General features: G+C 53.4%; 2 protein-coding genes across 2 annotated transcripts in view; one reads left to right on the top strand and one right to left on the bottom strand.

Moving 5' to 3' along the window:
• The window catches only part of Mllt1 (MLLT1 super elongation complex subunit), a 60,002-nt gene extending 57,213 nt beyond the window's left edge, over nucleotides 1-2,789 (top strand). Inside the window, exons 10-11 of the mRNA XM_015503843.2 lie at nucleotides 3-122; nucleotides 242-2,789. Of these exons, the coding sequence (XP_015359329.1) occupies nucleotides 3-122; nucleotides 242-370 (249 nt within the window). The 3' untranslated portion in view covers nucleotides 371-2,789. The remainder of the gene's footprint in view (nucleotides 1-2; nucleotides 123-241) is intronic.
• Nucleotides 2,790-4,630: 1,841 nt separating this feature from the next.
• Nucleotides 4,631-18,496, bottom strand: LOC107157463 (long-chain-fatty-acid--CoA ligase ACSBG2-like). The gene is made up of 13 exons (XM_015503842.2): nucleotides 18,480-18,496; nucleotides 18,295-18,406; nucleotides 17,554-17,865; nucleotides 13,891-13,979; nucleotides 13,299-13,419; nucleotides 12,236-12,316; nucleotides 11,921-12,070; nucleotides 11,596-11,802; nucleotides 8,442-8,623; nucleotides 8,132-8,365; nucleotides 6,045-6,262; nucleotides 5,664-5,803; nucleotides 4,631-5,118 (listed from the first exon to the last, which is right to left on the bottom strand). The coding sequence occupies exons 1-13, from the start codon at nucleotides 18,494-18,496 to the stop codon at nucleotides 4,804-4,806; spliced, it is 2,178 nt and encodes a 725-aa protein (XP_015359328.2). The 3' UTR covers nucleotides 4,631-4,803.
• Nucleotides 18,497-23,317: the final 4,821 nt, after the last annotated feature.

Raw genomic sequence — 23,317 nt, 5'->3', positions numbered from 1 at the left:
AGGTGGGGCGGGCGGGCTGGGGGGCTGCGCTGAGGCTCCCGCCCTCCCAGGCCTACACAGACGAGCTGGTGGAGCTGCACCGGAGGCTGATGGCACTGCGGGAGCGCAATGTGCTGCAGCAGGTACTGCCTGGTGAGGGTGGGGCACGAGCACCCTACCCCGGAGCCTCCCTTCTTGGGGGTCTACGGGGCCACCCTACCCTCAGCCTCCTGACCCAAGGCCACCTGCCTCTGCCTTGCAGATCGTGAACCTGATTGAGGAGACTGGCCACTTCAATGTCACCAATACCACCTTTGACTTCGATCTCTTCTCTCTGGACGAGACGACCGTGCGCAAGCTGCAGAGCTACCTGGAGGCCGTGGCCACATGACCCTGGGCCAGGTGCCAGGCCCCCACCACCAGGGTCCTGGGAGGCCATGTCCAGGCCCTGCCTGCCTTCCTCTCTCTTGACTTGCCCGCCCGCAGCACTGCCTTAGTGACCACCCTGCCCTCAGCCCTCACAGCCAGCTGCACTTTTCTGGGTGGCTTCCAGCCTGCCACCCACCACCCTGTTGGGAACCTGGCGCCCAGGGGTCGGGCCAGTGCTGCGGCTCCCAGCCTCATGTGCACCATCACCCGGGCTCCCCTCAGAATGCGGTTTATGTTGAAGGCAGCGCTGGGCCTCGCTCCCGAAAGAGGAAGAAAATTCCATGGAATGTGTATGACTGAGGGCCCCTCATCCGACCTAGGGACCAGCCCCCTAAACAAATGGTGGCTCTGTCCCCAGCTCCATGGGGGCTGTGTGCCGCCTTTTCTCTGTCTGGGCCTCTCTGAGCAGCTGGGGCCACCTCCGCAGCCTGCCTGGGACCTGGGGAGGCTCTGTCTGTGTCTGCACCAGGCTGGGCCACGCTGCCCTCTGTGCCAGCCGGCGTTGCGTCCTGTGTGGGCCCTCACTGTGCCAGGCCTCCGTGCTGTGCAGCTCTATGTATAGTATATATATGTGCGCGCTGTGTGTCCAGAAGCAGTTTCCAATGTGCGTTTCTGTGGCCACGGTGCACGTGGGGGGTGGGGGGGTAAGGTGGGGCTTATAGGTTAAGATGTCTCCATGGGTCTTCTTGCCGGCTGGCCTCCCAGGGCACAGAGGAACCCCCACTTTGTGGGTCCAAGGATGCCGCTGCCCCCCTACCGGGGCTCCCAGAGCCAGTGAACATGACCACGGGGCGGCCAGTCCTTAGGGCACTGGGGGAGCTGCCCCTCCCTGGCAGCTCCTCAGGTGGGTACCCAGTCTCTAGGGACAGACGCTTAGCCTCTGGGCTGCTCCTCCTGTAGGATTCTCTTCCTCCCCTTCTGTTAATCAAGTCTTCGAACTTTGAAAAAAAAAAAAAATGAGCTTTTGCCAAATAAGACGGGATAGTCTGTGGTTTGGAGGTGCGTGTGCACTCAGCCTGTGGCTGGGGTGTGGACCCTACCGGGCATAGGCCTCAGGCTCCTCTCCTCGTGCGACTTCCGCCTCCATGGCTGCGGTTCACCCTGGGTGCCGCCTGGAGGCTGAACTGTGCACCTGGGATTCTCCAAGGACCGAGCCAGTCCAGCTCTGCCCGGCCCGCCTTTCCAGGCCCGGAGCCCTTGTAGTCAGCCAACTCTGGGTTTTCCCAGACCTTGATCCAGAGCTCCTCCACACCCCGACCCCCAGCTTCAGAGTCTGTTCCAGTGTTCGCGCCCTGACACGGCGTGGGAAGGAGGACTGGGCCTGCGGTGGCCCCCAGTTCTCCAGCCCGTGGTGGGCGTCTCCATCTCGAGATGCTTGCTGATGTTCAGACACAGGAGGCGGCAGGGTCCCTCGTCTTGTCCTCGCTCTGGGTCTGCCTGTCAAGCAGACCTGAACACTCCCTGGGGGGACCCCAGCTCCAGCTGGGGAGAGCCCCAGATTCTCGGGGAAAGGCCAGGAACTCAGAGGAAGCCTCAGCACTGACTCTCCCGCGCTCACTTTCCTGCCCACTGCCTTCAAAAGGAGGAGGGCAGGCCACCAGTACTCCACAGAGTGGGACGTCTCCTTCTCTGGGAACACTCCAAGACATGGACAGAACAGACCGGCCCTGCATAGGCTGCTGGGAAGATGGCAGCTGTTCAGTCCTCGGTGCAGAAGCAGCAGGTCACCAGTGGGCCCTCAGCCCAAGGGGCCGTTCTTTCTCCTTGGTGGGATTGTCCGGTCCTCACAGCAATGTGGGAAGCCCTCCTGCCTGCCCTCGGCAGCAGCGTCCAGTCCTTCCTGCAGTTCCGTGGCCTCCGGAAGCTTCGACCCATTTCTCAGTTACCTCCTCTGACCGGAAGGCCTCGCCACTGTCCCCTGGAGCTGCTATGGGCCCAGGACTGGCCCTGTGGCCACCAATGGAGGTGCCGGGCAGCCAGGACCTGACTACAGGGTTCCTGCTGCTCCCCACCCCCGCTGGGCTCTGGGGACGCTTCCATAGGAAGGGCCCGGCACTCTGTGACTGCCATGTGTCTCATGTTAAAGCCACCTGCTCTGGTGCAAATCCCTGTGTTTCACTTTCTCCTGAGCAAAATGTAAACCGATGCTGGACAGCGAAGGGTGTCCAAGCCTTTCTCACCCGCAAGGGTTTTTACCAGAATATGTCTCTAGGAACTGAGGAACTGGGACACTTAATCGGCCTGAGACCAACTCCTGGGAAAAAGGAATAAGGAGAATTGTGTTTGTAATGAGTTACAGGATTGTTTGTCCTGAATTTTAAACTTTTTTTTTTTTTTTTTTTTTTTTTGGTTAAATTGTGAAATTATGGAGGAGTTTTATAGAAAAAAAAAAAGTGAAATAAAGTCAGATGAGAAAGCAGCCCTCTGCATGCATGTGGTGTCCCGGGACAAGGTGCACAGTCCTCTCGTCCCCGTGCCTGTAGACCCACTACCAGGAGAGGGAGGGAAGGCTGGCACCAAGCCTAGTGGGCTGCAGGTGGGGTCGACAGTGTGACGGGTTTGCATCCTGGAGAAGCAGACGCAGCCCCCCGGGGTGCACGTGGCCTTTGCTGCTGCTCGGCTGTCCCCTTGGAAGCAGGTGGCAAGGGGAGCCTGACTTCAGAGGATGGAGGCGCATGGTTGGGTGAGGAGGTGAATAGGGAGGTGGAGGTGGCGGGAAAAGAAAATGGGGGCAGAGGCACCCCTGGCAGGAGTCCAGGTGACAGCCAGCCTGTTGATGGAACCCAGCAGAGCTCTCACTCTACCCAGCGAGCAGCACTGCTGGCAATACCCTCTGCCACTACCCCGCCCCCAGTAGCAGCCATGGATGGAGACCACTTGTCAGCAGGTGGCAGCCGGAGGACAGGACACAGCTGAGCCCTGGATCACTCGAGGAGCATGTGTCCTCCTTTCTCCTAGTCAACAGCCAAAAGTTGCAGTCCCAACATGAGGGCTGCAGCCTCCTCTGCCCCTGCCCTTCCTGCGAGACTAATGCAGCTTTGGGGGAGGGTCTTGGATCTGAGCTCCTGAGGTTGGCACCCCCAGCCCTGCTTATTTTTCATTTTGAGACAGGCTTTCACTAAGTTGTTAAGGATGGCCTCAACCTTGCAATCCTCCTGTCTCAGCCTCCCAACTCACTGGGATGACAGGCATGGCCACCGTGCCTGGCTCTGAGCTCATTTCCACATCTCTTCTAATGGTTGGGTTCTAGGTGGGGTTTAATGTGCACCATTTGAACCATGAGTCCCCTAAGTGTTCCTCATGAGTACAGTGTGTGAACCTGGGTGTCCTCTCCTCCCTGCACCTAGGCTCACCCAGCACCTGTGCCTCGGGCACTGGCACACAGCAGTGGCCCCTGTCTGTGGAGGAGCCAGTCTCTAGCTGCCCCTCAGTGGCTTCTCACATGAATCATTTTGAGAGTAAAGCAAGAAGCCTGTGGGCTCCATTGCAGCAGTTTTGAGTCTCCCAGGACCTCCACTCAAAGCCAGAGTGAGGACTTGGTTGAGCTCAGGGTCCCTCTCAGCACTGAGACATCTCAGAGCTGGGCGGGCAGTTCCTCCTGCTGAGCACTCCAGGCCATCAGCTCCCCAGGCTGACAGACACAGGTGCCCAGACACCACCCAGGATGCCCCGGGGGCAGGATCGTCCCAGCTGAGAGCCGCCCTAGCGAACCAAGTTTATTATGAAACTGTAAAGCACTTGTCCAGAGAGAGCCAGTTTCCTTCAAACCGGCCTCACTACAGGCACTTTCCCTTCCTCTGGGAATCAGCCCTGGACTGTCAACAGGAGGGAGAGAGGCAGGGGTCAGGCCACCCGCGGAGAAGGCAGCCCAGCAGAGCCTCCTGGTCATTAACCAAAATCCTCATAGAAGTCATTGATTTCCGCTTGGTACATCTTGGCCACCGCCACCCTCTTCAGTCTTTCCGTGATTCCTGTGACAGAGCAGAGGTATGAAGTGGACCTGCCCCTGGGAGGCCCCCACGCAGCAGGGCGAGCGGCTCCAGGGTGTAGAGGGCGGGTCCTGGGGAGCTGGAGGCTCTACTGGGAGCCAGCGGAAGGGAACCAGGGGGCAGGTGTGGGGACCCCACCCTGAGATCTGGAGCATTCTGACAAAAGTGTTCAAGGTCCTAGGATGCAAATGACCCCTGGGGCACACTTCAAGGACAAAATCCAGACTCCATGGACACTCTCAGGTGGAGACTGCACCAAAAGTCTGGATCAGATGTGGACACATGCAGGGTGGGGTGCAGCGTTGGGGGCAGCGCCTCTTCCATTCCAGAGGAAGCCCTGGGGAAAGGAGCCTCCTCATTGCATCCCACACACGCACGGGGCTGGGGAGGTTTTGCTGGTCAAGGCCTATCCCCCATGTCTGAGGAGCTGGCAGGCCAGTGACCAACCAGGACCACGGCCCACCATCTGCTCACCGAGCTCCCCGCCACCCACGGAGAAGTCTGTGTCCAGTATGGCCCACTTGATGATCCTGGCACTCTCCGAGGGCGCCCCTGCATTCACAGCCTTAATCCCCTGGCTGATGAACTCCATGACAACGGGGTCGCGTTTGTGGAGGATGTCCGTCAGCCTGGTGGACTGGCTCTTGAGCTTCCGGCAGAAAGCCACGGCTTCGCTGGTCAGTGCTGTGCGGGGCTCTCCAGTCTCTGAGTTGATCTGGCACTGTGGAGGGGGCCGGGGTCAGGCTGCCCCCCAACCATCCACACCCACCACCACACCAGGCCAGGGGCTGGCCACCGTGGGTCACCGGTCACTAGACCGTCTGTCCTGTTCCACCCAGCCCATCCACTGCGACAGCACTCACTCCCAGACCCAGGTCCTGGCTGCCTCCAGGAGGAGGGAGGGGATGTCCCCTGTGTGCAGGGCTCCCCTCCTGGAGAGGGCGAGCCTGGCGTGGCTGGGATGCTGCTCTCCGGGGGAGTCCCTGTCCCTGCGGAGGCCAGCACCTCCGGTCCCCAGAGCCCACTCTCCCCTACAATCGGAGTGTGGCCGAGGTCCTGGACCAGGCATCCCTGAGCAGTGGCCCTCCACCCACTCTGAGAAAGGCCATAGGACAAACACCAGGCTCCGCTGCCCTCAGAGCCAGGGGTGCCCTCCGTGCTGGGGACTGACAAGTCACCCCCCCAGCTCTGAGCCTCGATTTCCTCTTCCTGCAACAGGACAGCAGTTCCCACCAACCAGCCGCCATCCCAGACTGTCCGAGGCACCTTCAGTGTGAGGAGGGCACACAGGTACGGGGCATCCTGGCCCACCACCATGACGTGGCGCACGATGGGGATATGCATCTTCACCCGCTCCTCGATGGGGCGGGGGTTGATCTTCTCCCCTGAGCTCAGGGTGATGAGGTCTACATGTGGGAGGGAGGAGGGTCAACTCTGAAAAGCCACATCCAGTCGGCCACCGTGGAGGCCAACGCAGCAGATCAGGTAGGAGACACCGTCCCACAGCAGCCCCTGCTTGCAGAACAGCAGCCCAGGCACACAAGGGGGGCCCTGCCTCCAAGCCCAGTATTGGCCCTAAGTGGCCTTGTGCTGTATGCCACCTGCACCACCATCCATGGCAGCCCCACAGGCCCAACCCTGCCTCACCCTTGACATTGCCCAAGACATAAAGGAAGCCATTAACATCCAAGCAGCCCAGGTCCCTGGTGTTCATCCAGCCGTAGCAGTCCATCATCTTCTGGGTGCCCTCCTTGTCATTGAGATACCCCATGAAGATGTTCCGGCCCCAGATGCAGATGTTCCCAATGCACTTCTCGTTCTCCTTCTTCACCTTGGTGTGGGTGTTGGGGAGCCCCTTCCCACAGCTGGAGGGGAGGGGGGTGGTCAGACGCTGCCAGGTGCCACACCCTGTGCGCCGCCCCTTTTAAGGGTTCCTGGCTTCCTCTGGGACCTAGAGTCCCACAAGGCACAGAGCCAAGGTTGAAGGGAGACTGCCAGTGTGATCTCATGGCCCCCAGCCCAGGGGACACAGCAAGACGCCTCTAGGGCGGGCCAGCTGCTGCTGCGGGTTTCCATGCAGGAGAAGTAGGATCCAGAATACTGGGGCAGGAGGGGGCTCTCCTGCTGCTCAGCTGCTTGGAGACCTGGCCCTTCGCCTCCCCAAGCTCCAGGTTCCTACCAGGACATGCGGGCACCCCCATCCCTGCCCTGCTTTCTCCCAGGAGACCCAGCTGGACCACTCAGCTGGGGCCAAGCAGTGGCCAGGTGCTCATCGCTGAGGCCCCAACTGTGCCCTTTCTGGCAAAATTCACATGCTAAAACCCGGACTCCTCGGGGTGGTCCCTGCAGACGGGGTGGGAGGTGACTGGGTCAGATCAGGACTTGCGGGGCCCAAGGTGGGACTAGTGCCCTTATTGAAGAGGCTGCAGAGAACACTCCTGCTTTTTTTTTTTTTTTTCTTTTTTGGTCACTTGAGGACACAGTGAGAGGCCTGCCACCTGCAAGCCAACGAGAAAAAATGTGAAGGTACGAAGGCTGAGGCGGCAGGGTGGGGGACAGCCAGCAGACCGCACTGCACCGCTCCAGGGGACGGCCAGCAGGCTGCGCTGCACCTGCTCCAGGCCGAGCCCCAGAGCGTCCCCCTCCACTCGGACGGACGACCTGAGGTCAGGACCTGCCACCCTCAGTGCCCTGCAGCTGGGAGGGCCCCTGTCAGCCACCCACCCAGAACGGGTCCTGCAGTACAGGGTTCTGCCCAGCCCAGGAGCTGCCATGAAACAACTACTGCCCAAATCCCCTGCTAAACCTCCCCCGTGAGCCCCTTTGGGACAGTGAAGGTCCCAGTGCCTCCTGGTGTTCACATCCTTGTGAAACCCCTCCCCCATGGTGATAGGTCTGGTGTCTCCCATGGCTGGAGAGATGTGGCAGAACTGACCAAGTGCCACTTCGAAGGTCAGATCAAATATAAGACACATGCTTAAATTTGAATGTTAGGCAAATTTTGGTTTTAGTATAAGAATGGCCCATATAGTACATAGGATATACTTATACTAAAACAATGATTCACTGTTTATCTAAAGTGCAAACTTAACTGGATGTCCTGTTTTTTTGGTTTTTTTTTTTTTTTTTTTTGCTAAATCTGGCCACTCTCAGAGCCCTAGTCCCAGAGGACATCATGCCTTTCACCTTGATCTCTTGCTCTGAGGTAAGTTGGCTGCCATGTCAGGAGGAACCTCAAGCAGCCCTGGGGTGAGGGCCACATAGCAAAGGAACTAAGCCTCCTGATAAGAGCCAGCAAGAAGCTGGGTGGGGCCTCCAGCTTCAGCCTGCCAGGGAGTCATCTCAGCAGAGAACCCTCCAGCTCCAGTGGCCTTTGGGAGAGATGGCCCTGGCCAGCAGCCTGTCCCCAAACTCAGGACCTAGGAAGCAGCTCCCAGATTCCTGACCCACAGGAACTATGAGATGTTGTCCTGGGTTACTGTGCTTGGAGGTCACTTTTAATAGCAGCTCATAGAGACAGCAGTCAAAGATGACTATTTTTACCTTTAGTAAACACAATAATAATGATTTTCAAATCAAAAACAAACCCAAAGGGCTTCGGGTCCGGACCCAGAAAGGGTACTGGTCATGTACTTCGGGACAGATGTTCCTTAGATGGGAGGCTGGCTGGGGTGACAGCCATACTCGGGAACTGCACAAGCCCCGGGTGCATCCAGGTCCTCGCCAGAACCCACCTTGGCAGCCGGAAGGCCTGGTGGCTGGAGAGGGTGTGGATGCCCGTGCCCTCGGACAGGCCATAGAGCTCAAAGATGGGGATGTTCAGGCTGAGGAAGAAGTCCAGGGTGGCCGTGGGGAGCCCCAGGCCAATGTTGAAGAACTGCTCGCAGTGACTTAGGCCCAGGAACTTCCTGGCTCTGTTGAACGTCAGCATCTTGGCCAAGCGGAAGCACAGCGGGGGATGCACCTGCCTGGAGAAGCACACCCACGGGAGCCTGGCGTGGCCTCGGCCGCCCACCCCACATCCCTGCGGGTGCCCAGCCTCACTCAAACATCCTCTTCTTGTTGGTGTTGAGCCCCAGCTTCATGGCCCAGCAGTCCAGCTTCCGGCGGAAGGTGGAGGAGTCCAGCTGGCTGGTCTTGAGGTTGTCCAGCATCCTCTCCCAGATCCATGGGGTGCCGTAGAACGTGGTGGGCTGCACCTCCTGCAGCATGTCCATCAGGAAGCCCTGCATGGGACAGGATGGGGTGCCATGCTGGTTCCCCAACTGGACAGCACTGCCCACGTCCAGCCCTCCATCCACCCTAGGGCTACAGATTTGGAACTCTCGGCCTGAGGATGGTGGCTAGGAGCTGGGGTAGGGCTGGAAGGATATAGGGACAGAGTGGTGGCCACATCCAGAGCAGGAGTGGGCTCCAGAAGCATCTGCCCTGGCATAGGGATGGAGATGCAGCCAGGAGGGCTTGTGAAGGCCCAAGGCCGTCATAGGGAGGCAGTGAGGGCAGACGGGGGGGGGGGGGCGGAGAAGGGGGAAGAGAAAAGGGAGGGAGGGAGGGAAGGAAGGGGAAAGGAGGAGATGGAGAGAGTGAAGAGATAGAGGCAGGGAGGCAGAGAGAGAGAGAGAGACAGAGACATTCAGAGATGGTGCTAGGAAGAGAGACAGAAACAGAGAGGGAGGGAGAAAGACACAGAGCTCCAAACAGAGACGGGCACAGGGCTAGAGCAAGCCAAGAGGAGAGGGCCAGGCTGAGACGGGGGAGAGACAAGCACGCGACACACAGAGCGAGGCCAGGGGAGGGTGGGGCGGGGGCAGTGGAGGCTGGGGGCAGTGGAGGCGGGATAAACTGATTTTGCAACATTTTAAAGTCTTCTCTCTCTCTTTTTTAAAATAACTTTATTTAATTAATTAATTTATTTATTTTTATGTGGTGCTGAGGATTGAACCCAGGGCCTTGCACATGGGAGGCAAACGCTCTACCGCTGCTATACCCCCAGCCCCTAAAGTCTTCTCTTACCAAGAAAGATTCTGCCATGACCTCAACCAGAATATTAGTAGAGAAGGATGGAGAGCAAGACACTGATTAAGATGAACCCAGGGTCACTGGCACCTGTGCAGGCCATTATGTATGTACTTTTAAAATATTGCTAGAAGAGCTGGGCACGGGGGCGTGTGCCTGCAATCTCAATGATTCTTGAGGCCGAGGCAGGAGGATCACAAGTTCGAGTCCACCCTCAGCACTTAGTGAGGTCCTAAGTAACTTAGCAAGACCCTGTCTCAAAAACTAAAAGGGTCTAGGGATGTGGCTCAGTGGTTGAGTGCCCCTGGGTTCAATCCCTGGTACAAAACCAAAAACAAACAAACAAAAAAATTGCCTAAGGATCCCAACACAAAAATGGTCAGTGCATAAGGCGATACGAATGCTGATTGCCCGGATGGGATCCACAGATTGAATGGTCACGCTGAATCCAGAAACACTGACAACTGTGTATCATCTAAACGTTTTGTTTGTTTGGCCCCATAGATTGAACTCAGGGGCACTCAACCCCTGAACCACATCCCAGCCCTATTTTATATTTTATTTGGAGACAGGATTTCACTGAGTTGCTTAGTGCCTCGCCATTGCTGAGGCTGGCTTTGAACTTGTGATCCTCCTGTCTCAGCCTCCCAAGCCACTGGGATTACAGGCGTGCACCACTGCACCTGGCTCTTTTAAAGGTTTTAAATTAATTCTTTAAAATTAATTACTCTTTAAATTTTAAAAGAAAATTGTCACACAGGGGCTGGGCGCCAGGTCTTGGGCTCCATCCCTAGCACACCCCCAGGAGGGCTCCGTGACAATGAAAACGACATGAAATTCCAATGTTCATGTCCATAAAAACTTGCCTTTTTTCCCCTCAAGAAATTTGTGAAAACACATTCTTTCCCTAAGTCTACAAACACCATTAATTGATCTCTTGGCCCAGAAAGCTGAAATTGTCCACTCCTCGCTCCTTCCCTGGAGGTCTGCAGACTGTGGTCCCAGGGCAGTTAGTGTGACGCTTGATGGCAACGTGCACCTCTGTGTTCACACGGGCGCATCAGGAAGGGAGTCTCACCTCCTGTGCTGGGGACCTGCTGTGCTTTTGTTTTTAATAGTGTACAAAATTCACCATGTTAACCTGTTTTTCTTTTTCTTCTCCTTCTTTTTTTTTGAAATGGGGTTCTCAGCGTGCTGCCCAGGCTGGCCTTGAACTCCTGGGCTCAAGCAATCCTGCCTCAGCCTCCCGAGCAGCTGGGACCACACGCACTTGCCACCTCGCCCAGCCTCATTAACTAGGTCTAGGTTCAGTGGCAAAAGCACAGTCACATGCCCATGCAGCTGTCCCCACCATCCATCTCCAGAGTGATCTCATCTCCCCAAACTGCCCATTCACCACCACACCACACCCCAGCCCCGGCTCCCACCGTGCTGCTTCCTGTCTGTGGATCTGGAGACTCCAGGGACCTCCTGTGGGTGGGTCCTGCAGGGTGAGTCCTTCTGTGACCGGTTCTCACTGAGCATACTGTCCTCAAGGTCTGCGCACACTGCACCAGGTGTCAGAATTCCCTTCCTTTTTTTTTTTTTTTTTTTTTTGGTACCAGGCACCAGGGATTGAACCCAGGGGCTCTTGCCCACTGAGACATATCCCAGTCCCTTTTTTTTTTATATTTTATTTAGAGACAGGGTCTCCCTGAGTTGCTTAGGGCCTCACTAAGTTGCTGAGGCTGGCTTTGAACCTGCAACCCTCCTGCCTCAGCCTCCCGGGCCGCTGGGATGATGGGCCTGGCCATGGCACCCCACAGAATTCCCTTCCTTTCTAGGCTGCTGTTCTCGCGCGCGGTGGACCTGGCTCAGCTCACTAGCCCAGAGCCCTGAGGGCGTGTCCACTCTGCTCCTGGTGCTTCAGTCCAGCTGCCTGCACTTGCCCTTCTGGCCCAAGTGGTGGCCACATGTTGTCACGCTCAGTGACATTGGTTGACGTCTGCTCCACCCCCCGTGCCTTGCACATGGAAAAACTGAGGCCCAGAAAGGGGAAGGGCCGAGCCCGCACAGCCAGGGGGTGCAGGGTGAGGATTTCTGTTCTGGCCCGAGCCCCCCACCCAGGGAGCCCTCCCTAGCCACCGACCTCGAGGGAGGGAAGAAGCGGGAAGAGAAAGGGGGGAGAGAGGAGGCCACTCACCGCTCCGGGGGGACGTGGAATCATACCCACTCTCCCAGCCTCTGGTGGGGCAAAGTACAGTGTCCCCGCCACCAAGATGGCCACCCACATGTCGAAAATCTGGGCCTTGATGTAGCTGAGTGGCAAGTAGCTCACCAGGACCTCCTGCCCTTCCGGGGGACACTTATAACAGAGGCTCTGGACGGTGGCCGCCGTGGTCCAGGTGATCTGAAGGGCAACTGACTAGTCACCTGCAGGCTGTTTTAGTCTCAATCCCCAGGAGTAGCCACATGGCCAGCTGGGGACAGGCGGGTAGGTTCCAGCCCCCTCCAGGCAGATCACTCACGTTGTCATGGCTGAGCATCACAATCTTTGAGAGGCTCGTGGACCCCATGCTGTAGACCAAGGTGCAACACTGGTTGGGTTTTTGGGAGTCGATGACCCGGTCAAGTTTCTCATCTGAGATGTCTCCTGCAAGGTTCAGGAACTCCTTCCACTGCAGAGAGGTCTGTGGGTTAGGCTCTTGGGGCCAGAGGCAGCCCCTGGAAGGGGCCCCAGTGTCTCCCACAGCCCAGTGTCCTCGGCTCCAGGCCAGAGGCTGGGGCTCTTGGTCCCTGGCCAGCTGTGGCTGCCTGCCCTGCCCTCCCCAGCTGGGGCGTACTGAATATAGATTCTCCTGCTCCACTTGAAGCTCATCCTTGTACTGCACGATGCCCTTCAGATGCTTCAGGTAGCTCTGGATCTGGAAAGCACACTGCGCTCAGCAGGGCATGGAAGCAAGTAGCCCCCAGGCTCCTGCTGTCCGGGGCTTCTTCTAGAAGTGAAGAGGGGGTCCCCCATGTCCTTAATGTGGCAAAATAACGTGTGATCGTACCACCCTGAACCATTCTAAAGCAGACGAAGTCAGGAGCACATTCATAATGCTGTGTATATGACCTGGTTCCAGAACATTCCTTCATCCAAAAAGGAAACCCCATGCCCATTAGCAGTCATTCCCCTTCCTCAGCCCTGGTGACCACGAAGCCACCTTTTACATGGATCTGTATATCCTAGATGTTTCACATAAGTAAAGCCACACCCAGTGTCCTTCTGGTTCTGTTCTTGCCGAGTGCAAGGTCCTCAAGGTCCACCCGTGCTGCAATGTGTGTCAGAGCCTGTCCTCTCTCACGGCTGAGTGGTACTCCAGGGTCTGGCTGGACACTCTGAATTTGTCCATTGATCTGTTGATGGACACTTGGGTTCCTTCCCCCTCCTGAATACTTATGAATCATGCCACTGTGACTCGGGGTGGGTTCAGATCTCTCTTCAAGATCCTATTTTCCAATCTTTTGGGTGTATACCCAGAGCAGGGAGCAAGGTCTCAGAGCCCCTGCCTAAGAGCACCTCGCTGCCGCTCAGCCTCGCACTGTGGACAGTCAGATCCCCCACCGTGGATTTGGTTGCATGATATCATTTAGGTGACAAATCTGCAAAAGCAAATCCCTAAACACAAGATGGATGGCTGGCTTCCAGGTCTGGGGAGTGACTGTCCCTTCAGGGCAGTGACAATGCTCTGGAACTAGAGGCAGTGACTACACTTATACAATGCCATGGTGAGTGGCACGTCATGTCCACTCATGGGACACACATGGGACTCCCCTCATTACTGGGTGAGGCCCGTGCCTTTGCCTGCACTGTGTCCCCTGGTGTGCCTCCTGGTTTTCGCAGGCCAGAGTGTCACTAACCTGGGTGACTTTCTGCAGCTGCCTGTCATTGTCCACCACAAAGATGTCCATATCCGTGTTCTCAGCGATGACCTGGCAAGCTTTTGGGGAGGTGGTGGACAAGATGCCAACAGAGAAACCTCTGGAAGCAGAATCCAGGAGCTGAAGGCCTGCTGGGGAGTGCTCTGGAGAACTAGAAGGTTCTTGGGAGTCCCCGGTACCCCAACCACCATGATGTACCCTGAAGGTGGGACTCAAGGATGGCCCAAGCCTGGGCCTGTCCTTAAGGGATTCCCCCAGTGTTCGGGATTGGTGGAGGGAGGGCTCAGTGTGGGGGGAATCCTGAGGACTGGGAGGTAGGGAAGGCTTCCTGGAGGAGGGGAGGGAGAGGGTCGTCACAGGCGGTGTGTGAGTTTGCTGGGGAGAGAGTGTCTGGAAGGTGAGCTGAGCTCGGGACTGGCACTTAGACAAATCCCACTGAGCACAGCCTAAGCTGGAGTGGAGGTCAGCTCCCTGTCCTGGGGACTCTGCCATGAGACCCCCACCATCTACAAGGGGGAGGGCTGGTGGCCTTCCTCCTTAATGGCTCAGGAGAGAGACCAGTACCCCTTACCCTGCCATGATGGCTCCGATGCTGGCGATGGCCCACTCCGCAGAGTTGAACCCCATGATCCCCACGCTGTGGAAGCGCTCCAGGCCCAGCTGGAGGAGGGACAGCTTGTCAGGCACAGATGGGCTTGGCTGTCACCACGCCCAACCTGCCCGGAAGCTTGGGAGCCCAGAATCTGGGGATCCCCACTCGGAGGAACATTGGTCCTTTTTTCCTAAGACAGCCTTCATGACAGACCAGCTTCCACATACTCATGGGGGTCATGACCAGGGTGATTCTGCCCCCTGGGACATTTGGTGACACCTGGAAGCATTTTTGGCTGTCACAACTTGCGGGAGGGAATACCGCCGGCCCAGACAAGGGTCCACCACAGAGCATGTTCTGGACCCAAAGCCCAGCAGCCCAGAGATTAAGGAAGCTCAAGAAGATACTGACAACATGCTCTGGCATTTTATGCTGAAAATTCTGTGGAGCCAGGCCACTCTGCGCTCTGCTCTCCTAACTTGACTGTGTCCACACACCACGCATCTTGGCCCTTCTCCTGGCCTTCAGCTATTTCCCTACGATGTCAAACGCAACTTCTCAGTGACACAGTGTCGTCATTTCAGTCTCCCCACCCCCAGGCTGAGGTTTTGGTGGCTCCCGGTTGTTAGGTTTGAATTGTTTTGACCTTCTCAGATAAAATGTTGGTGTGGATGGCCGGCGGTCAAGCTCTGCCTGCGCACATGACTGACAATCCAACAGGGCACACACGGGGCTCCACTCCCTGGCTGGGGACTGAGCAGGTGGTCCCATCGGACCTGGGCAGGGTCTCTCCTTTCCACCCCAGACCCCTGGATACAGCAGCCTGTCTTTGCTTCCTCGCCCAGACCCCACACAGCACAGTGGCAATGCTGATGTCTCCCCGCCCATGCCTGCTCCCTCCTCTCACCCTTCCACAGTCTCAGTTGACCTTGGCTCCACCTCCATGATGCGCAGGTGAGAAGTCTTGGTCACTCTCAGTGCCTTTCATTGTCTGACACACCCAACCCACGGAAAATTCTGTTGGTTCCACCTTCAAATCTGATCACTCCTCCTGTCCTCCATCTCTGCCAAAGTATCTTCATCTCCACTTTGACTGCTTTCCCTGCGTTCCTCCCCACAGCAGCCAGAGCGGGTACAGTGGGCATCTGAGCCAAGTTCTGTCTCTTCTCTGCCCAAAGTCTCACAGCTAGCCCTCCACAGCTTCCACCTCCTGGCGTTAAAGTCCAAGTCCTCTTTGTAGCCCACAAGGCCCCGCAGGACCAGCCCTACTCCCCCACCTGCCTCCCCTTTCCTCTGCTCCAACAGGGGCTCCTTGCTGAGCCTCCAACACGCCAGACACAGTTCTGCCTCAGGGCTTTTGCTCCTTCCTCCGTGGCTCTTTTCCCCAGTTCCTGTGGTCTTTGCTGAAATGTCACCTTCTGTCACCGAGACTCTCTCCATGGCCATCATATTTTAAAATTTCAACCACGTCCTTGGCGCTTTCTAATCCCTTTTCTGCCCCAGTTTCCTCTGGGTCACAGATCACTGTCACCTACTGCAGCTATTGATTGTGTTGAGTGGGCATCACTCGGGTCCCTTTCCTAACCTGAAAAACGGGTGTTCATACATCAACACACACCAGAAGGGAGCTGTGCCAGAGCAAGGCAGTCCCCACTTCTCATCCTCATGGGACAGACCAACTAAACACAAATGACCACAGGATCCGGCGGCCATGAGGGCTGGGCAGTGACAAAGGAACCATGTCGCAGAGGGCATAGGGAGGTGGGTTTTAAGAACAAGGACAGTCAGGAAAGACCTGAGAAGAGACCCAGTAACAACCATCCTCAGAATGACAGCTGATGGCAGTGCCAAGTCCAGTGTGTGGGGAGCTACCCAGGCATGCAAGTCCCGCCCCCACCAAGAACTAGGTTCTGGAGTGTTTCATATATTTCTACATGAAACATCAGTGTATATTAATCTAGTATACAAGAATCAAATGTATAATGTCAACATATAAACATATGATATATTGAATACATTAGACCTATTTAAGATATGTGTTCATTTATTAAAAGAAAAATTCTGGTGGTTGTAGATGGACAGAATGCCTTTACTTTATTTGTTTATTTTTTATGTGGTGCTGAGAATCAAACCCAGTGCCTGACACATGCTAGGCAACTGCTGTACTACTGAGCCACAGCCACAGCCCATATTTAAAATATACTTATAAGTGGAATATATAAAACATTCATGTGTGTAAGATATATGCTATATACGCATAATACATAAACCATAGTATATTTTGCATATAATGTATATTAATACAGCTGGGCCTGGTGATACATGTCCATAATCCCAGCTACTTGGGAGGCTAAAGCAAACAGATTGTAAGTTTGAGGCCAGCCTGGACAACTTAATGAGACCCTGTCTTTTTTTTTTTTTAATTTTTAAATATTTTTAGTCATAGATGACACAATCCCTTTGTTTTATTTATTTATTTTTTAAGTGGTGTTGAGAATCAAACCTATGCTAGGCAAGTGCTCTACCACTGAGCTATGACCCCAGCTCCAAGACCCTGTCTTAAAATGTAGAATGCTCCTGGGTTTGGGCATTCTACATCCCAGTACTGTTAAAAATAAATAAATAAGGGGCCTGGGTTGTGGCTCAATGGTAGAGCGCTTGCCTAGTATGCATGAGGCACTGGGTTTGACCCCTGGCAAGTGGAGTATAAATGGAGTATAACTTCTCACTATTCTAGTTGTGGAGTTTATTTTTTGCATAAGATATAAAATGCATTTCATGTATGTATCACATAAAAACAAATAAATAAAATAAAGGTATTGTTTCCATCTACATCTAAAAATAATAAATAAATAAATAAATAAATAAATATGCACACACACACACACACAATACAAACACATAGAAATAGACATATAGGGCGGGGGTTGTAGCTCAGTGGTAGATCACTTGCCTAGCATACATGAGGCACTGGGTTTGATTCTCAGCTCCACATATAAATAAAATAAAGGTACATTGACAACTAAAAAATATTTTAAAAAAGAAATATATGCATAATATATAAAACAAATATACACATATAATATATAAAATATGTATAAAATTATGTTCACATATGTAAATGTATAATAGACATATATACATATAAATATATAAATATCCATATTATATATCTACACATACAACATATGCACATTATTTTATGTATGATATATAAAACATGAAAACTTTTTATTTGTTCTAATTAGTTATACATGAGTATAACTTCTTACTATTTTCGTTGTGGAGTTTATTTTTTGCATAAGATATAAAACGCATTTCATGTATGTATAACATAAAACATTTTATATGTAAATATATCTTGCATATATTTGTTTATTTTTTAATAGACAATCCCTGAGTTTCACATGGTGGTTTCACATGGGGAAAACGAGGCACAGAGGGGCTAACGGGACTAGGCCTGGAACCCAGATCCTAAGCCTTAGGCTCTCAATCCTGAGCTCTGAGGCGGCCTCGGAGCAGCACGCGGTGGAGAGAGACGCCGCGCAGGCGCGGGAGGGACGCAGCGGCGCGCAGGCGCAGGGGTTCGGTGCACAGGCGCAGCAGAGAGGCGGGCGGCGCGCAGGCGCGGCGCGGACCTACCTTGAGGAAGGCCTTGGCGGCGCGCCGGCACTGTTCGTAGTACTCGATGTAGGTGAGCGTGTGCCAGCCGTTCCTGTGCTTGGAGCCCAGCGCGATGTAGTCGGCGTACTTGATGGCCGTGTCCATGACCATGTCGTGCACGGTGAGCGGCGCCTCATAGTCCAGCGAGTTCTTCTCCAGCCGCAGCTGCACCTGGCCGTGGCGCTCCGAGGTCCAGTAGTTTTGGCCTGCGGGCGGGCCAAGGTGTGTCCTGGGCCCCCAGTGGCGAGCAGAGATCGCGGGTCGGAGGGAGGGGAGGGCAGCCGACGGAGCCTGGACGGGAAAGGCAGGGGCGCACGGGGAGGCAGGAGAGGGCAGGGCGGCGGGGTGGGCAGACGCCCTGGCCCGAGGGCAGAGCCCAGGGGGAAGCCGCCTGAGGCCCGTAGGCCCTCCCTTGGGCTCCAGGCGGCGGGACTGCCACGCTTCCCCTCCCGGGCAGCCTTCTTGGAGGCACGGTCAGCAACCCCAGGGCGCCAGCGCTGCGAAGGCCTCCCCTCGCCCGGGGTTCCGACCCCAACCTTTGTTTTCACTTTCTGGGTGGAGAGGGTGCTTCTGTGCTGCCCTCTGACTCTTGCGGGAGGACATGGTGTGCAGAGCGCCTCTGTCTCCCTTCCCAGGGTCTCAGGGGGCGTCTTGGCTGCTGGGCCTGGGCAGACACACACACAGGCATTCACAGGGCCCGCCCAGAGGCCCAGCTCTCACCTGGTCACGGGGCGGCCAGGGAAGGCTTCCCTCCGGAGTGGGTGGGAGCTGGCCCAGGAAAGCTGCAGCGGGAGCCTTTAGAAGAGGGGATGCCTCATGAAGGTCCTTGGGGCTGGCATGGGGGGAGAAGGGGGCTCACCTTAGTGAAAAGCCATTTTCTAGTTCTGTGACCACCCCCCACTCACTGGGCTGCCTGGGCCATCCTGGGAGCAGCGGGGATCCACATGGCCCCCAAGCCCTGCTTCCCACCCACAACACATTTTCACCCTTCTCTGCCATTGGCAGGTTCGTGCTTACTCCTGTATCCACCTTCTTTTTGTCAGCTTTGCACCCTCCCGACTCTAGCCACAGGACGACAAGCAGTGTCCAGACTGGATGTCTAGAACATTGCTATTGATGGCCAACCCTTGTGACATCACTTGGTTCTATGGCCCAAGGCCATGATGGCAACCTGGATCACTGTCCCTTTACAGAGACTAGTCTTGGAGGACAAAGAGAGGTTCACTGTAAGAGGACTTCTACCATGACCCCTAGGCAAAGGTCCCCAAGGGGATGGTGCCCAGGGAGGAGCTGGGGCAGGGTCTTGGGCTTAGGTCTGGCAGCTGGAGGGAATGGAGTCGCTGCTGTTCACTGTTTGAGTGAAAAGGTTCACAAGGAGCCTGGGGAGGAATGAAAGGAGGAAGCCAGTGAGGGAGGTGTGGCATCCCAGAGGCCAAGCAGAGAGCCCTGGCCCCCATGAGGCCGAGTCTGACAAGGGCTTGGAGCCCCTGAACTAGTTTGTCCACCAGGTGGGGTCCGTACTTAGAATAACAGGCTCCTAAAGTGTGTTCAGTTAGTTTGCAAATATTGGTGGAGGTTGTTGAGCCTGGCAAACCGAGAAGTCACTTAAAAGCCTGCCTGGTTCTTAGCAGAGGATGGCCATCTTATCCTGCAGTTCCACCGCTGGAGTGTGGCCAGGAGGACCAGAGCAGAGGCTTGGAGGGAGCTGTACACTCACGTTGGTGGCTGGTGGCCACTGCTACAGGGAAAGATGAGTGAGCTGTGTTAGGACAGGAAGGACATTCTGACATCTGCTGCAGCGTGGCTGACCTTGAGGACATTGTGGAGTGAAGTAAGCCAGTCACAGAGAGAGAGATATTCTGACCCCACTCAGGAAGTTTAAAGTGGCCTGTTTCCAAAGAAAGAAAGCGGCGTGGTGGATGCCAGGCCGGGAGAAGTGTTGTCAGTGGGGTCAGTGTTGAGTGGGGCAGAGTTAGTTGGGAAAGATGAGAAAGTTCTGGAGATGGGTGGTGAGGATGGCTGCACAACCAGGAGAGTGTATTTAGTACCACTGAACTGTACACTTACAAAATGGTTAAAATGATACAAAATAATGATAAAAATACATAAATGATAAAAAATACATAAAAAGAATTTTAGATATATTTTACAATTAAAAAATAAATTCAAAAGGCATTTCTGAAATAAGTGGCTTCTTGTCTACGGCCATACCACCCTGAATGCGCCCGATCTCGTCTGAAATAAGTGGCTTCTTGTCATTTCTCAAAGAATAGCTGTGAAATGATCAAGGCCACAGCAAGAGTTGTTGCAGGAAACGTGTGGATCCCTCTACTGATGTGGACCTTTTTTTTCCCCCTTCGACAATGTAATTGGCCATTTGTATTTTCTTGAGGAATCAAGATTGAAAAGGAAGCAAAAATTGTTTGCGGATATGCTCATCTTTGTAAAAGCCTCTGCATTTTGAGAAGTAGATCAGTGCGTGTTGCAGGCGTAATCATAGAAGTACCAATAGCTTTCTCATGTGCCAGCACAACCACCCAGGAATCTCCAAAAGAAGGAAAACCTCAGCTGTAACAGACAAACAGTAGCCAGAATTAAGTTGACCAAAAATTGTACAGGATAGTTATGGATAAAATGCTAAAAGTTTGGAAAAGATACCATATTAATGAATGTAACAAATGGGAAAACTCAATATTCTTCAGATTAATCAATACATATGGATTTTTTGTTTTGTTTTTGGCAGTGCTGGGGATCAAACCCAGGGCCTGTGCATGCTAGGAAAGCACAGCACCTCTACATTCCTAGTGCCCCCCAAATACATTGTCAGTAAAGAATTCAAGAATTTAAAAAAAAAAATGTTTTAGTTGTAGGTGAACACACAATATATTTATTTTTATGTGGTGCTGACGTTTGAACCCAGTGCCTCACACATGAGTCAAGTGCTTTACCACTGAGCTACAGCCCCAGTCCAAGAATTCAAGAATTTTTATGAAACTTGACAAGTTGGTTTCAAAGTTACAAAAAAAAAAAAAAGATTTAAGCAAAAGGTCTTATCTTAACCCAAATCAAACTATATTATAAAACTAGCAACTAAAAAAGCACAAGGGATTTTGTTACAATGCATAAGGAACCCTTACAACTGAAAAAATTAAAAATGGCCCAGTTTTTAAATGGACAAGGAATTTGAGCAAACATTTCTCCAAAGAAGATGTGCATATGGACACAGGTGGTACAGCTCAACAAGGGACCACTACTCAGCCATTAAGAAGGAAAGAGATGCCAGACACCATGGCACATGCCTGTAATCTCAGCAGCTCGGGAGGATGAGGCAGGAGAATTGCGAGTTCAAAGCCAGCCTTAGCAATAGCAAGGCATTAAGTAACTCAGTGAGACCCTGTTTTTAAATAAAAATACAAAATAGAGTTGGGTCTGTGGCTCCATGGTCGAGTGCCCCTGAGTTCAATCCCTGGTACCAAAAAAAGGAAGGAGCTGCTGGTACCTTGCAGATGGAGTCACGCAGTGGAAGAAGCCAGGCACAGAAGATGATGTATTGGATGTAGTTCAGTGAACAGTAAGAAGTACAGGTTCGAGGAATATGAAGTATGTCCTGGAGGAAGACAAAACCTAGCCCCACTCTCACAGCAGAGGCTGGAAGCTAAAATCTCCCTTCTCCAGAACTTCACGCAGGGAAGGTTCTGGACATGGTCAGATTCCACTGGTCATGACTGATTTGGGTGTGAGTCGTGTGAGGGGCAGAGCCAGGGTGGACCCTGTCAGAAACTGTGTGGTTCTGGGGCCAGCAGCGGCAACATCAGCCTTCTACATTGGCTAGTAGGTTGCTGAGCCAGCAGCTCTTGGACACAAGCCCTTTTCTTGACTGCCGCAGGACCATGTGGTCAACTTGAGATTATGGGGCCTCCTGGACTGGGAACTGGGAGTTCCTATGGCCAGAGCATCCAGTCCTGCCACCATGGTTCAGATGTTTGTACCCCAAGGGTCCCTGTGTGGCAGCTTGGTCCCCAGTGTGGGAGGTGAGGGAAGCTCTAAGAGGCAGCACCTAGTAGGAAGTGGTCAGGTCACCGGGGGCGTGTCCTCGGGACATCCAGGTGAGGCTAGTGAAGCCCTGAGACAGGTCTTCCTGAGCTGTGAAAGTAGCCCCTCCCTTTGCTGGCTTCCTGGCTCACCATGGGATTCCCTCCCATGTCCTCCTGCCATTGGGTACAGAGTTGTTTTTGTTTGTCTTTTGTAGCCAGGAGCTGAATTGCTGGGCCTTGTAGTACCTCCATTTTTTAACATTTCAATAAACTTCCAAAGGGCTGGGCCACTTTGCATTCCCACAGCATAGGAGAGAGTCCCCATTCCTCCACCTCCTTGACTTGCCGTCAGCCATCACATTTTAAGAATTTTAGCAAAGGTAAATTGGGCGCAGTAGCCACACCTGAAATCCCAGCTGCTGAGGAGGCAGACAGAGGAGAATTGTAAGTTCAAGGCCAGCCTCAGCAACTTAGAGGCTCTCTAAATATAAAAGGCGGGGCTGGGAATGTGGCTCAGAGGTTAAGTGCCCCTGGGTTCAAACCCCCCCCCCCAAAAAAAAATGATTTCAGCAAGGCTAGAGCAGTGAAGTAGTCTCAATGGCTAAGGATGTCAAGCATTTTCTCATGTATTTATTGGCCAGTTGTATTATCTTTTTATAGAAACACATTCAAATCCTTTGTCCATCTTTAAATTGAGTCATTTGTCTTTTTAAACAAGATCATTATAATGACGATGTTATACTGAAATGACTTTCAGGTGTAGTTGCACATTACCTCCCCCCATTTGTGATTTCCTCCCTTTAAGTTCAGGTGCACCAGGTTCCTGGTTCATGCTACTGTGTAAAGTATCTATATGGCAAACTGTTGGCTGTAGAAACCAAATAAGTTTGAATCATGGATATATTTGGATCCAACTAAAAACGTTCAAAGCGGTTGCGAAGACCATATGGTCATATCGATTATAGCACTCATTACATTCTCACCATCAGAGAACACCTGGTGTCTTTACAGTGTTTTCCATCATCTTCATTTTTTTCCAGTGAGATGAAGTTCTTTTCATTGTTGAGTGGTAAGAGTTCATTATGTATTCAGCCAGCAAGTTTTTGTTAACATTTGCCTGGTTCTTTTAATACTTCAGGATTTCCTTTTCCAAATTGATATTTTTATATATATATATATATATATTTGTTGTTGTTGTTGTAGGTGGACATAATACCTTTATCTTTTATTTTTATGTGGTGCTGAGGATGGAACTCAGTGCCTCACTCATGCTACATGAGCACCCTACCACTGAGCCCTAGCCCCAGCCCACAAGTTGATGTTTTCTTGTCAGGATCTTTTGAGGGGCAAGAGACTTTGATGTCGGTACAGCCTGGTTCTGTCAGTTCTTTTAATTCATAATTTGTGTGTCGGCATCATGTCTAAGAAATCTCCACTTGATCCAAGGGCATCAAGATTTTCTATAACTTTTTCCTGGAAGTTTTATAATTTCAGCTTCTGCATTGAGGTTTATGATGTATCTCAAGTTGTGTATGGTGTGGGGTAAAGGCCTAAATTCTTTTTTCTCCCCCTTATGGACATATTATTCCAGCACCATTAGTTGAAGGGTCCATCCTTTCCCCCATTGAACTGTTGAACTGCCTTGGCACCTTTATCAAAAATCAGTTGGTCAGGGGCTGGGGATGTGGCTCAAGCAGTAGCGCGCTTGC

This window comes from Marmota marmota, unplaced genomic scaffold (genome assembly GCF_001458135.2).
Source record: "Marmota marmota marmota unplaced genomic scaffold, marMar, whole genome shotgun sequence".
Classification (NCBI taxonomy): domain Eukaryota; kingdom Metazoa; phylum Chordata; class Mammalia; order Rodentia; family Sciuridae; genus Marmota; species Marmota marmota.
The sequence above is the reverse complement of the archived record's forward strand: the minus strand, read 5'-3'. Positions and strand labels throughout refer to the sequence as shown.